General features: G+C 37.1%; 1 protein-coding gene across 2 annotated transcripts; it reads left to right on the forward strand.

Moving 5' to 3' along the window:
• The first annotated feature begins 284 nt into the window (after positions 1 to 284).
• On the forward strand, positions 285 to 3,170 carry LOC112277639 (uncharacterized). Of its 2 annotated transcripts, XM_024510188.3 has the most exons (3): positions 285 to 449; positions 1,458 to 2,290; positions 2,686 to 3,170. In XM_024510188.3, the coding sequence occupies exon 2, from the start codon at positions 1,734 to 1,736 to the stop codon at positions 2,286 to 2,288; it is 555 nt and encodes a 184-aa protein (XP_024365956.1). In that variant the 5' UTR covers positions 285 to 449; positions 1,458 to 1,733; the 3' UTR covers positions 2,289 to 2,290; positions 2,686 to 3,170. The 2 variants fall into 2 exon arrangements, with proteins under 2 accessions (XP_024365956.1, XP_024365954.1); XM_024510186.3 differs by lacking the exon at positions 2,686 to 3,170 and having other exon boundaries at positions 1,458 to 2,445.
• The last annotated feature ends 9,420 nt before the right edge of the window (positions 3,171 to 12,590 follow it).

Here is a 12,590-nt window from a genome sequence, read left to right on the forward strand (position 1 = left end):
AAGAAAAATCAACCAATGGAGACACTCCACGTCGCACAACATGCACATTATTGGTCTCGCAACGAGATGTGTGTCGAAAGCGTCGACGTTCATTCATTCATCCATAGATTATAACATTCTTCCATCAAAATGATGAACTACATCCGTTATTACTGAAGTCCGTCCGTCTCAAGCATCGTTCGCTCGTTCGTTCGTCTTCGTTCATCTTCGTTCGTTCATTCCTCACCCTGGAAATGACAGAGCTGGAATTGGCTTGCTCTGCTGCTGCAAGCCATTTTGGTATTGCACTGCCTTAGCCCTTTGCTTTGCTTTGCCATAATTTTTTCTAGGGTTCGATCGAGGTGGGAGCGACGTGCGGAGCTCTCGGCTCCTCCCTTCTCTCTCTCTCTCTCTCTCGCTCTTGCTTCTATTGGATCGTCACCAGCTCCTCCATCTCGTCGTGATCGTCGGTAAGCGATATCATCTTGTACGCGTCGGTGTGTCGATTTCGGTATGAATTTTAGCGGAGATCAATTTTTTTGTGTCTCAGGCGGTGACGTTTTTGTTGGCCTTGGTTGGTTTGCGCTATTGGTGGTGGATTCTGAGCATGGCTTGCGGTGGTTCACGCCTTTTTTTTTTTTTTTTTTCAATTCTTCCTTGGGTGTCGATTGTGGAGTCTATCCTCGGTGATATTTCTCTTCTGGGAATATGTGCGTTGGAGGATTTCATGGACAAGGAACCATGGGATGATTGTGTTTGCGTGGCTTTATGATGTGCTGCGGAATTTCTGGTTTTTTCTGAATTTTGACCTCGTTGAAGTCTCTGAAGCTTTCTCCGCCTCGTGCAGGACGTAAATTTCACCTTTTTTTTTTTTTTTCTTGTTTTTTTCTTCTTCCTTCACTTTTATGTTGACGTGTTTTGAAAAAAATCGTAGCGTTGAATTTTTGTTCCGCCTGAGGGTTTTCAAGTTTTGTTTCTGGTGTCCTATGTGGCGTTACTGACTTTGGTTCTTTCTGAGAGAGATAAGCCGTGTTCTGTCTGCGGCGAGTATGAGAAAGAAAGCTGGATGATAGAGTTCATTTCTATATATGTATGTGTGTGTTTGCCTTTTTGTGGAATTTTGATCTTAGAGCTTGGAGAAAGTTTTCTAGAAATGAACAGAACAGTCGGAATTTTGTTACGCTTACTCTTCTGGCCTATCGCGACAAACACTTGAAGAGTTGTAGCTTGAATTTTTTTTTAAGAGTATAGTTGAAATTGTCATTACAAAATCAGGCCGCATTTGATATCTTTGGTGGGTGTGTGAAATTGTAGGTTACTTATTTGACATTCTCATGCACTGAATAATCATCGTAAACATTTGAAAGATGCAAACCAGTCCTCTTTTCTGCGATGAGTGTATCAATTTTATACAGTATTGCCTGCTGACGTATGTTTCCCTTTTCCCGTTTGACGTTTGGTTTTCACAAAATTTTCAGGATTTGTTTGGTCACAATTTGGCTCGACCTCAATGCAACGACAATAGAAATAATCACTGAGTCAGGTTCCTTGGGAGCGGTCTGAAAGTTCAATGCGCTAGCAAACAGCGGGACTTCAAATGGGCTGTATGTCAAGGGCTGAATGATCGGAACAACATTCTCTCTTTTTGTGGACATTGAATTCTTATTGCAAATAATACTCCAGACTGGTGGAGCTAGTGTTGGAAAGTCCTTTGTGTTCGTACAAAAAAGGAGGTCAACTAAGGATCACACAGGATGGGGGTGGTCATATCGAGATTGTGGTTTTACATGTTTCCGGCGAAAGAGTACAAAATAGTTGTTGTGGGATTGGACAACGCTGGGAAGACAACAACGCTCTACAAGCTGCATCTGGGCGAGGTGGTGGTCACACAGCCCACAGTAGGCAGTAACGTGGAAGAGCTTGTATACAAGAATATTCGTTTTGAGGTGTGGGATCTTGGGGGCCAAGAGCGGTTGCGAACATCTTGGGCCACTTATTACCGAGGTACCCATGCGGTGGTAATGGTGGTTGATAGTACAGACAGGGCGAGGATATCTATCATCAAAGATGAGCTCTTCAAGTTGTTGCAACATGAAGACCTTCAAGGCGCTGTCGTACTTGTGTTTGCAAACAAGCAGGATCTGAAAGATGCGATGAATCCAGCTGAAATAAGTGATGCGCTGTCTTTACACAGTATTAAGAATCACGACTGGCACATTCAAGCGTGTTGTGCATTGACAGGGGAGGGTCTCTGGGACGGTTTGGGGTGGGTTGCGCAGCACGTGACTGGATCCAAAATCACACCATAGAGGTATTGTAGATCGACTTATTTTCTCATTGTATTGTATCTCATTGGTATAAGCCTTCATTCTCATCTCGCTATTTTACAGGGTGAGAGATCTGTATTGAATCCCCTCATGGTGATGAATCGTAAGCTTGTTTCAAAGTGACAATTGATTCTTGCCAGCACTCTTGCAAGCAAACAAAACTACGTGTCACATAAGTTCGTTCACATCAGTCGATTCACGGGGCCTCATTCGGGCTTACAGACTGTTTTAATAGATTTGAAATTTGTAGGTTGAGTAATTGGTAATTGTTCTTTTCAACCACTTTGCAATACGTGTCTACTTTATCTTCGGCATGTGGCTATCATTCAAATGGCGCTCTAAATTAATTTTGTTCATGTTAATTGCGCTTCTGTTCCAGGAAATGTTCTTCAAAGTCTAGCGATTAGAGCATCTGAATGATAATGATTCGAAAAACCAGCTTAGCAGTTGCTTGTTGGGGCTTGAAGATAGTGCTGTGTTAGGCTTTTAACACCCCGAGTCATATCTTCCGATTTCAAAGACAGTTGGACATGAAATGTCGAAACTCATAACGATGTCGGGACTTTTAAGAAAGACTTTCATTTTGATGAGCGTAATTATAATGCACCATGTGGTTTGCAAATTGAAGTGAAGGTTTGTGGAATATTAGGATTTTTTGGGCAAATATCCAAGACTCTTCAACTAAGATGGTCTATTGCGAAGATGGGGAAGTCCTGACTTGCACAAAGTTTTAAATTGGCAACAATAAGAAGAGCTTTAGGTGAAAAAGAAACGGAAATCACTGTGTGCAACCTGAAATCTTTGTGGAACTTGGAATTCTCATGCAATGGATCATCTCTTTTAATAATACCCAACTTGTAGTTTCGAAGAGTCTTGTGGGCCACATCAATCAAGCCTCATTACCACACCATTATTTCATGTAGTCTTGCCTTTTTTGTGACCAAGAGCGAGCAAGTTGAGTAGGCTTTCTTCAATGGTATCATGCCTGTTGAGATCATTAAATGTAGCCGGTGCTCTCCATAATATTTATTGTAGACTACAGTAATTACCATAGCTACAGTATTTAGAGTCTAGTGGAGAAGTATTGTTTATCCTCTCTTCTTTTCTCTTCTTGTATACGAGATACAACCAGATGAAGAGATTTGTGTGTGTGAAGCTCTTTCTCTTTAGAAACCCTCTTATGTGTATGACTTACTACTACTCTTGTGTGTGTGTATGACTTACTATTACTCTTGTGTCTTTCTAAACATTCTCAACACGTTAATAGCACGACTCTCTTCTACACTATCACAATTTTTTTGCTCTAGTCTTTGACTCTTCAAACCTGTTGCTACCCTTTCTCAATGTCTGCCTCATGATCTTGTTCTTCTTACTGGCCCCTCATACATTAGCTTACTTAGAGCACTTGTTCCACTCTCTGCCGTGCTTGCTTAGAATATTTGATCCAGCCCAATTCCACCCCAACTTGCTCCCTATTGCGCCCCGCCCCTCCTGCCATCGAACTGTCACCAAACAATCGCCGAGCTGCTGCTGCCGCCGCCCCCCTAACGCCGCTGCCGCCGCTTGCTATTGACCGCCGCCGCCGTCGCCCACCACTGCTGTCCGCTGCTGCCACCTTATTGTCCTATTGCTGCCGCCCTACCGCTGCTTGTTACGCCATCTTATTGCTGTTTTGCTCCCTTAATCTATAATCTCTTTAAAATATATATATATATATATATATATATATATTTGTTTTTTTTTAAATTCAAGTTTATCATTTTATTTGATTTTATATTTTAAGGTACGTTTTACTCAACTTTTCTACTTGATCTTGTATTTTCTTTACAGATTTATTTATAATGAGTGTTTCAACATCTTCAATTGCTTCTTCTATGGTTCCAACTATTACCAATGCATCCCAACATTTTCAAGCTCTTTTATTTCCACCATTGATTATGGATGGAAACAATTATCTATTATGGGCAAAAATGGCACAAACAAATTTATTTCCAGAACAACTCTCGGATGCCATTAAGTTTGAAGAATCTCCTACAACAAGTATTTCTATACCTCCTGCTATTTGTTGGAAAGCACTCCTTCTTCGTCGTCATCTTGTACCTACATTACAACATCAATATTTGAAAATGGAAGATCTTGCAGAACTTTGGAAGAATCTTAAATTTAGATTTGATCATTAAAAGACCATTTTTCTTCCATGTACACGTCATAATTGGACACATTTACGTGTCTTAGATTTTCTAAATTTAAATGCTTTTAATAGTGAAATGTATAGTATTGTCTCACAATTACGATTATGTGGACAAAGCATTTTTGAAGAAGAAATGATTAAGAAAACTCTCTCTACATTTCCTCCTGTATCTGCTGTGCTTGCACAACAATACAAGAACATGAAATTTCAGAGTCATTCTGATTTCATGTCCTATCTAATTCTTGCGAAGAAGCAAAATGAGCTATTCTTGCGCAATGCGGAAGCTCATCCTATTGGAACTATAGTTCCAGAATCTCATGCACTTAATATTTCAAAGTCTAAGAAGAAATTATATAAACATGGGAAACATGCTCATAAGTATCAGGGTGGTCATAGTTAAGACCATTTCTACCCATATCGAAAGAATAAACGTTCTACTATTAATTATAGTAGAAAACAAAAATCAGAGATGCATTCTTGCCATAAGTGTGGAATGATTGGACATTTAGCACATATATGCCGTACTTCAGAATATTTTATTAAAATATTCCAAGAAAATAAGAAATTATGAGCTAAGGCTCGTGAAGTTCATACCATGGATGCGTCCATGGATTCAATTAGTGTTGATGACTTAGAGGCTTATATGAATGATAGAACCTCTAATGATGAATCAAATGATGCGCTCATTGATTCTGCAACAACACATACTATCTTGTAAGATAGACAATTTTTTATTCAAAAATCTTCAACTTGGCAAACTAAAAATATGATGACCATGGCTGGAGCAAATGCGTTTTGTTTCCAAGAGGGCACAGCCATGGTAAAATTATCAGTGGATTCCATCATAAAATGTAAACATGCGATGTTTGCACCCTCAGTACCTCGGAGTCTGATCAACTATCAAGATGTGCGTATTAATGGTTATCACCTCTCGACTGCCACTTTAAATAGAAAAGAGGTTTTGGTTCTTACGAAGAACCATAAAGTTGTTGAAAAAGCTTTTGCTATAGAAAATGGTTTATACCAAATTAAGATTCGGCCTCCCATTATATTTAATTTTGCATCATCTATCTTAGAGAGTCGTGTTTCTCTCTGGCATGGACGATTGGCACACCCAGAATCCACATTATTTAGAAAGATCATTCCATGTATAACTGAGCACAATTTAAAGCCTGCAGATGTAGACTCTATGGAATTATGTCGTGTATGCATACAAGATAAAATGATTATTCGGCCTTCAATTTGGAAACTTCCACAAGAATTATCACCAATGCGTGAAAGATTGCATGGTGATATTTGTCGTCCTATTAATCCAATATTAGGACCATTTCATTATTTTTTGGTCTTTGTTGATGCATCAAGTAAATAATCACATGTTTTATTATTATGAAGTCGAAACATGGTGTTTGCCAATCTTATATCTATGCTTATTCGCTTTCGAGCACATTTTCCTGATTATCCTATAAAAACATTGTGTATGGATAATGTAAAAGAATTTGCATCAAAGTCTTTTGAAGACTATTGTACTGCAACAAGAATCGAGTTGACATATTGTGTTCTATATGAACATGCTCAAAATGGATTTGCAGAGTCATTTATAAAGCGCATACAACTCATTACTCGGCCACTCCTCCTTCATGCAAATCTACCTGCATCTATGTGGGGTCATGCAGTTTTACATGCTGCAGCAATAATATGCCTTTGTCCTTCTTCTCTTGAACTTGTTTCACCACATGAGCTCGTTTCAAGTCGTGTTTCAAATATATCTCACTTACAAGTATTTGGTTGCCGTACTTGGATTCCAGTATCAAAACCTCAATGACATACCATTGGAGCTCTTCGACAAGAAGGCATATATGTTGGTTTTGATTCACCAAGCATTATTCATATTGTTGATCCATCAACTGGCACATTATTACGTGCACGTTTGCAAAATTACCGTTTTGAAGGAATTGTATTTCCATCTCTTCAAGAAAGAGTATCCAATCAACAAAAAAATAAAGTACTCATATTTAAAGCACCAAAAACGTTTACAATGAATCCCGATCCTAAGACATCTTTTGCAAAAATTGAAGTTGCTAAGATTTTGCATTTAAAACGGATTGCGGATGAAACACCTGATGGCTTCAATGATGCACCTAGAATTATAAGAGTTCCTATTAATGAGGCTCAGAATGTACCTGCTCAGATTGCAGTGCCATTGACTACAATACCTCAAGTTATAATAACAACAACTAAAAGAACTCGTGGACTAGATAAACAACTACGTAAGAAAAAAGCTATAAAATTAACTAATCCTGGTATTATTTTTCAAGAAATTGCCACTCATCTTGTAGGACTACCAATTCATGATGATATATCCATGCATAATGTACCTTCAATTCTTATGAAAAACAATCTTGGAATTGGAAGGAATAAGAAGAAGTTGAGTAAAGAATTATCTATTTTGTATTGTGCTACAGATGATATTTGGGACAGACCATCTATTATAGTAGATGAATCATTTGCATATATGATTATAAAAGCCTTTTCTTACAAGGAAGACGATCTTGAACCTCAAACCATCGAAGAGGCGATGCGTTGCTGAGATTGGTCAAAATAGAAAACTGCTATTGAGGAGTAGTATGCCTCTTTGCATAAGAAGAAAGTCTTTGGTCCAATTGTAGTCACTATTACATCTCGCCTTATGGAATATAAAATGGTATTAATATGCAAGTGAGATGCTTAAGGCCAAATAATCCACTTTAACACTCATCTTGTTGCTCAAGGATTTACTCAACGATTTGGCATTGATTATGAATCTACATATTCTCCAGTCATGGATTCAATTACATTTCGATATATTATTGGAATGACAGCTCATGCCACCCTTGAGATGCATCTGATGGATGTAGTAATTACATATCTATATGGTTCTCTTGATACAAATATTTATATGAAAGTTCCATTTGGCTTAGAAACAAGAACTCTAAATCAACCCGCTCTGAAAAAATATCGTGGTATTAAATTATGTAAGGCCTTGTATGGTTTAAAACAATCCGGACGAATGTGGTATCAACGTCTTTGAGATTATTTAATTACAAATAATTTTATAAGTGATCGACTAATCCCTTGTTTGTTTATCAAACGAGATAAAACTAGTTTTGTGATCATCGTTGTATATGTTGATGATCTTAACTTAGTAGGTACTACATCTGCATGTGTTACAGCTACAAACCTACTTATACGTGAATTTGAGATGAAAATGCTAGGAAAAATAACTTTCTGCATTGGTCTTCAGATTATGCATCTAACAGATGGTAACATTTTTTTCTACCAACTAATATATATTAGATGAAACTTGCAAAGATTTAATATGATTGATGCTTATTTATTGTCCACACCAATGTCATGGACATAATCATGTAAGTTAGTAATTATATATACAAATAGGTAGAAGTAAGTAAAAATAAGTAAAAGTAATTTAATTCTATAGTATTTAATATGGAAGCTTCTTAAAAGCTTTATAGATGCTGCTTTGACTTTATAGGTGTCTTTAATTGACTTTTTGGATTAGAAACGTGGTCAACAAGTTGGCCATGTGCCACACATGTTGTTAGCTTGAAGATCAAGCTAACTATGTGGCCCACACGTAGAAAAACTTGCCTTGTAAGTCAAGGCATGTGTCCTACAAAGTCAACACATATTAGAGGTCCTATAGAACGTCGCCACGTAGCCTCTAATTAGATAGTATATATAGAGACAAGAGTGAAGGCTTCTTCACTCTTGTCAACTCCTTTGTTGCTTCTAGTCTAGTTTCAAGGGTCTCTAGTTTTCTTGTCTTTTGGCAATAGCCATTCTAGTTTCTCTTTCAATATATATACTTGTTTATATATATTTTGTTATCTCTCTTTGACTGAAGGCTCACTTGTCTGAATTATTTTTTCATTGAGTTCTTGTCCTTGACAGATTGACAAGAGTACACTTACAATATCAGAGCTTTGTCTAATCTTGATTAAGAGTAGATTACCCCTTTTTCTTGATAAGATATAAGCATATTAGAAGTTGCGGATTACCCTCTTCTAAACTGATATTATCCTTAGTATTTTCTTTGTTCTCATGTCCTCTCTTCTATTTGTCTTGAGAAATATTAGACATCTTCTTTCTTTTAAGTGTTATCATGGCAAAACTTGTTGAAATGAAGAGTGCAATGGCACAAATGCAAGAACAATTGAGGGAGTTAATGCTTACGATGCATCAACTCAATTTACCACCACAAGGAGCAACAAGATTGGCAGGAAGTGAAGATATAGAAATGGTTGGAGCTGCTTCAACATCTACACCAAACCATGTCCTTTTTCCTATGGTGGAATGCCCTTCAAATGTTAGAGAACCAAGAATTGTCATACCCGAGAAGTTTGATGGCACCAGATCCAAGTTTCGAGGATTTATCAATCAAGTGAAACTTGTGATTGAACTTCAACCCCAAAGCTATCCAACTCTAAGATCGTAAGTTAGATTCATTGGTATGCTTCTTTCAAGTTCAGCACTATCGTGGTTTTCATCTTTTCTTGAACGACGAGATCCAATATTGGATAATCTAGAGACTTTTTTGATGGAGTTTCGATCCATGTATGGAGAACATAATGCAATTCGTGTTATAACCAATAAGATCCATATTTTATGACAAGACAATCGATCAGTAATATTATATGCTTCATAATTTTGACAACTTGTAACTGATATCAAGTGGGATGATGCTGCACTTATTAGCCAATTTCTCTACGGATTGCAATATGAGATAAAAAAATTAATGCTCAACTTACCTGATCCTCAAACATTGAGTCAAGCAATTGACTTTGCTGTGAAGTGTGACAATCGCCTTTTTTGAATTCCGATCTGAGAACCATACAAGTGGACCTCAACGTTACTATAATTCAATGGCAACACCAACACCTCTTCAACACATACATTCGGAAGTAGAGGATATGCAAATTGATGTAGTACGTTTCAAACCTCTTATTGAGCAAGAAAAGACTCATCGTCGTCAAGAAGGATTATGTTTATATTGTGGAGAACCAAAGCACACTGCTCAACATTGTCCAAAGAAACGACGCAATCACAAAATGAGGAGTATGGCTATGAAAGAAGACAATATGTCAGAAAACGAGTTTGTCTAGCTACAATAGGGACCGTGCGGCTGGAACCTTGCACAACATCTAATAAAGGTCCTATTCTCTCCTCAAAGCCCTCTCCTTGTTTTACATTAAATATTATTTTAAGACCTAAACATTACAAAGTCTCTGCCTTGTTAGATTTAGGAGCCTCAGCGTATTTTTTAGATGAAGAATTTACTAAAAAACATAGCATATCTTTAGTAAAGAAAACTAAACCTGTTCATGTAGAAGTCATAGATGGTCGTCTATTGTGTTCTGGAGATATTACTCACAAAACCCTTCCTATAGAGGTAATAATCAATGGTCATAATAGTTTTGTAGTATTTAATATCATTAGATCTCCTTCTAATCCAATCATTTTAGGTTTATCGTGGTTAGAAAAATACAACCCTCAAATAGATTGGATTTCCCGAACTCTTACTTTCTCTAAAAGTATAACTAACAGTGTAGTTAATCAAGTAGAGAGTCATAAGTCCAGTTCAATTAAACCCGTATTTATAAGTGTAAAAGCTTTCTTACATGTTGCTATGAAAGAATCACCATATATTATTTATGCCACACCCGTTTCTACTGATGAAAAGACTTCAAGTGGCATTCCAAGCCAATATCAAGAATTTCAAGATGTATTCAAAAAAAAAAATGTGAATACACTCCCGGAACATCGTCCCTATGATTGCTCAATTGACCTTCAAGAAGGAGCACAACCGCCATTCGGACCAATCTATAGTTTATCACAAAATGAGTTGGCTGAATTCAAGGAGTATATTGAAGAAAATCTAGCCAAGAATTTCATACGCCATTCTAAATCTCCGGCAGGAGCTCCAATTCTATTTGTGAAGAAAAAAGATGGATCATTGCGGATGTGTGTTGATTATCAAGGACTCAACAAGATTACCATCAAGAACAGGTATCCACTACCTTTAATATCTGGACTTCTTGATCAGCTAAATCAAGCTAAGATCTATACAAAAATAGATCTTCGGGGAGCATACAATCTAGTATGCATCAAAGAAGGAGATGAATGGAAGACTGCGTTTTGAACTAGGTATGGATATTTTGAATACAAAGTCATGCCTTTTGGACTTACAAATGCATCAGCAGCTTTTCAACATCTAATGAATGATGTTTTTCAAGAGTTTTTGGACGATTTTGTGGTATGTTATCTAGACGACATCTTGATCTATTCTAAGAATCTAGAAGAACATGAACTTCATATTCGTCATGTGTTACAAAAATTAAGAGATGCATGACTCTATGCCAAGATAGAAAAGTGTGTATTCCACACTACTCAAGTCGATTTCTTAGGTTACATCATTTCAAATGATGGACTTATGATGGATCGTAAGAAAGTTCAAAATATTATAGACTGGAAGATCCCAAAAACGGTAAGAGATGTGCAATGTTTTTTGGGATTTGCCAACTACTATCGGATCTTCATCAAAGACTTCTCTCAAGTTGCAGCTCCACTTACATGTTTGATTTGTAAAGACAAAATCCAATGGAATCAAGAAGCGGAAGTTGCTTTTGAATCTTTGAAGACAACATTTGTTTCTGCACCAATCTTGTATTGTGTTGATTTTTTCAAAGCATTCTTTATGGAAACAGATGCATCGGACTTTGCTCTGGGTGCGGTTTTATCACAAATCGGAACAGATGACAAACTTCATCCAGTAGCCTTTCATTCAGGAAAGTTTTCAGCAGCAGAAATCAATTATGAGATCCACAACAAAGAACTTCTTGCAATTGTGGATTCTTTTCAAGAATGGCGACATTATCTAGAAGGCCATTCCAGTCCAGTCACCGTGTATATGAATCACAAGAACCTCGAATATTTTATGTCAACATGCATATTAAATCGTCGCCAAGCTCGTTGGAGCATGTCTTTATCAAGATTCGAGTTCATCATCACTTATCGGCCAGAAAAACAACAAGGTTTGTCCGATGCCTTGTCTAGACATTCTTATCTTGCACCAAAAGAAGGAGATGCAGCTTTTGAGCAACAAAGAACGGTTCTCTTGAAGCCACAGCAATTTCATCTTCAAGCAATAAAATCAACATTGATTGTTGATTTAACTTTTCTTAAGCAAGTCCAGTTAAGTATGTCTTCAGACCTTCTTGTTCATGATATCAAGAATAATTCTTCTAAATCTCATGATCCCTCTAAATTTGAATTCAAGAACAACCTACTCTATTTTGAAGCACTCCTATATGTTCCAGAAGGAGAAGCATGTTTATGTGTTCTTCAAGCTCGTCACGACTTCCCAGCAGCAAGATATTTTGGATATAATAAGACTTTGGAGCTGATATCTAGAGATTTTTAGTGGCCTCAAATGTGGAAGGCAATTAAAGATTTTGTACAATCATGTGATGTTTGCTCAAGATCGAAAACTCTTTCTCATCGACTTTTTGGACTTCTTCAGCCATTACCCATTCCAAAACAACCATGGTCTTCTGTTTCTATGGACTTCATCAAGGATCTTCCAATCTTAGGTTCGTATGACTCTATATTCGTGATAGTAGATCGTTTTACCAAGATGGCACATTTTGTACCATGTACAAAATCTATCACAGGTGAAGAAACAGCTAAGCTCTTTCTTGACAATATCTATCGCTATCATGGATTATCCAAGGATATTATATCAGATAGGGGAACTCAATTTGTATCAAGATTTTGGCAGGACTCTTTTCAAGATTCTTAAAGTGGATATAAAACTATCTTCGACATTCCATCCTCAAACTGATGGACAAATGGAGCGTGTTAATCAAGTTTTGGAGCAATATTTAAGATGTACCATTAATTACCAACAAGATGATTGGAAAACTCTTTTGCCATTGGCAGAGTTTGCTTACAATAACACGATACATTTTTTTACAAAAAAAACACCTTTCTTTGCTAATTATGGTTATCATCCATGACTTGATACTTTTGACTTTTCA

The sequence above is a fragment of the Physcomitrium patens genome, chromosome 26 (assembly GCF_059467195.1).
Source record: "Physcomitrium patens ecotype Gransden chromosome 26, ASM5946719v1, whole genome shotgun sequence".
Taxonomy (NCBI): domain Eukaryota; kingdom Viridiplantae; phylum Streptophyta; class Bryopsida; order Funariales; family Funariaceae; genus Physcomitrium; species Physcomitrium patens.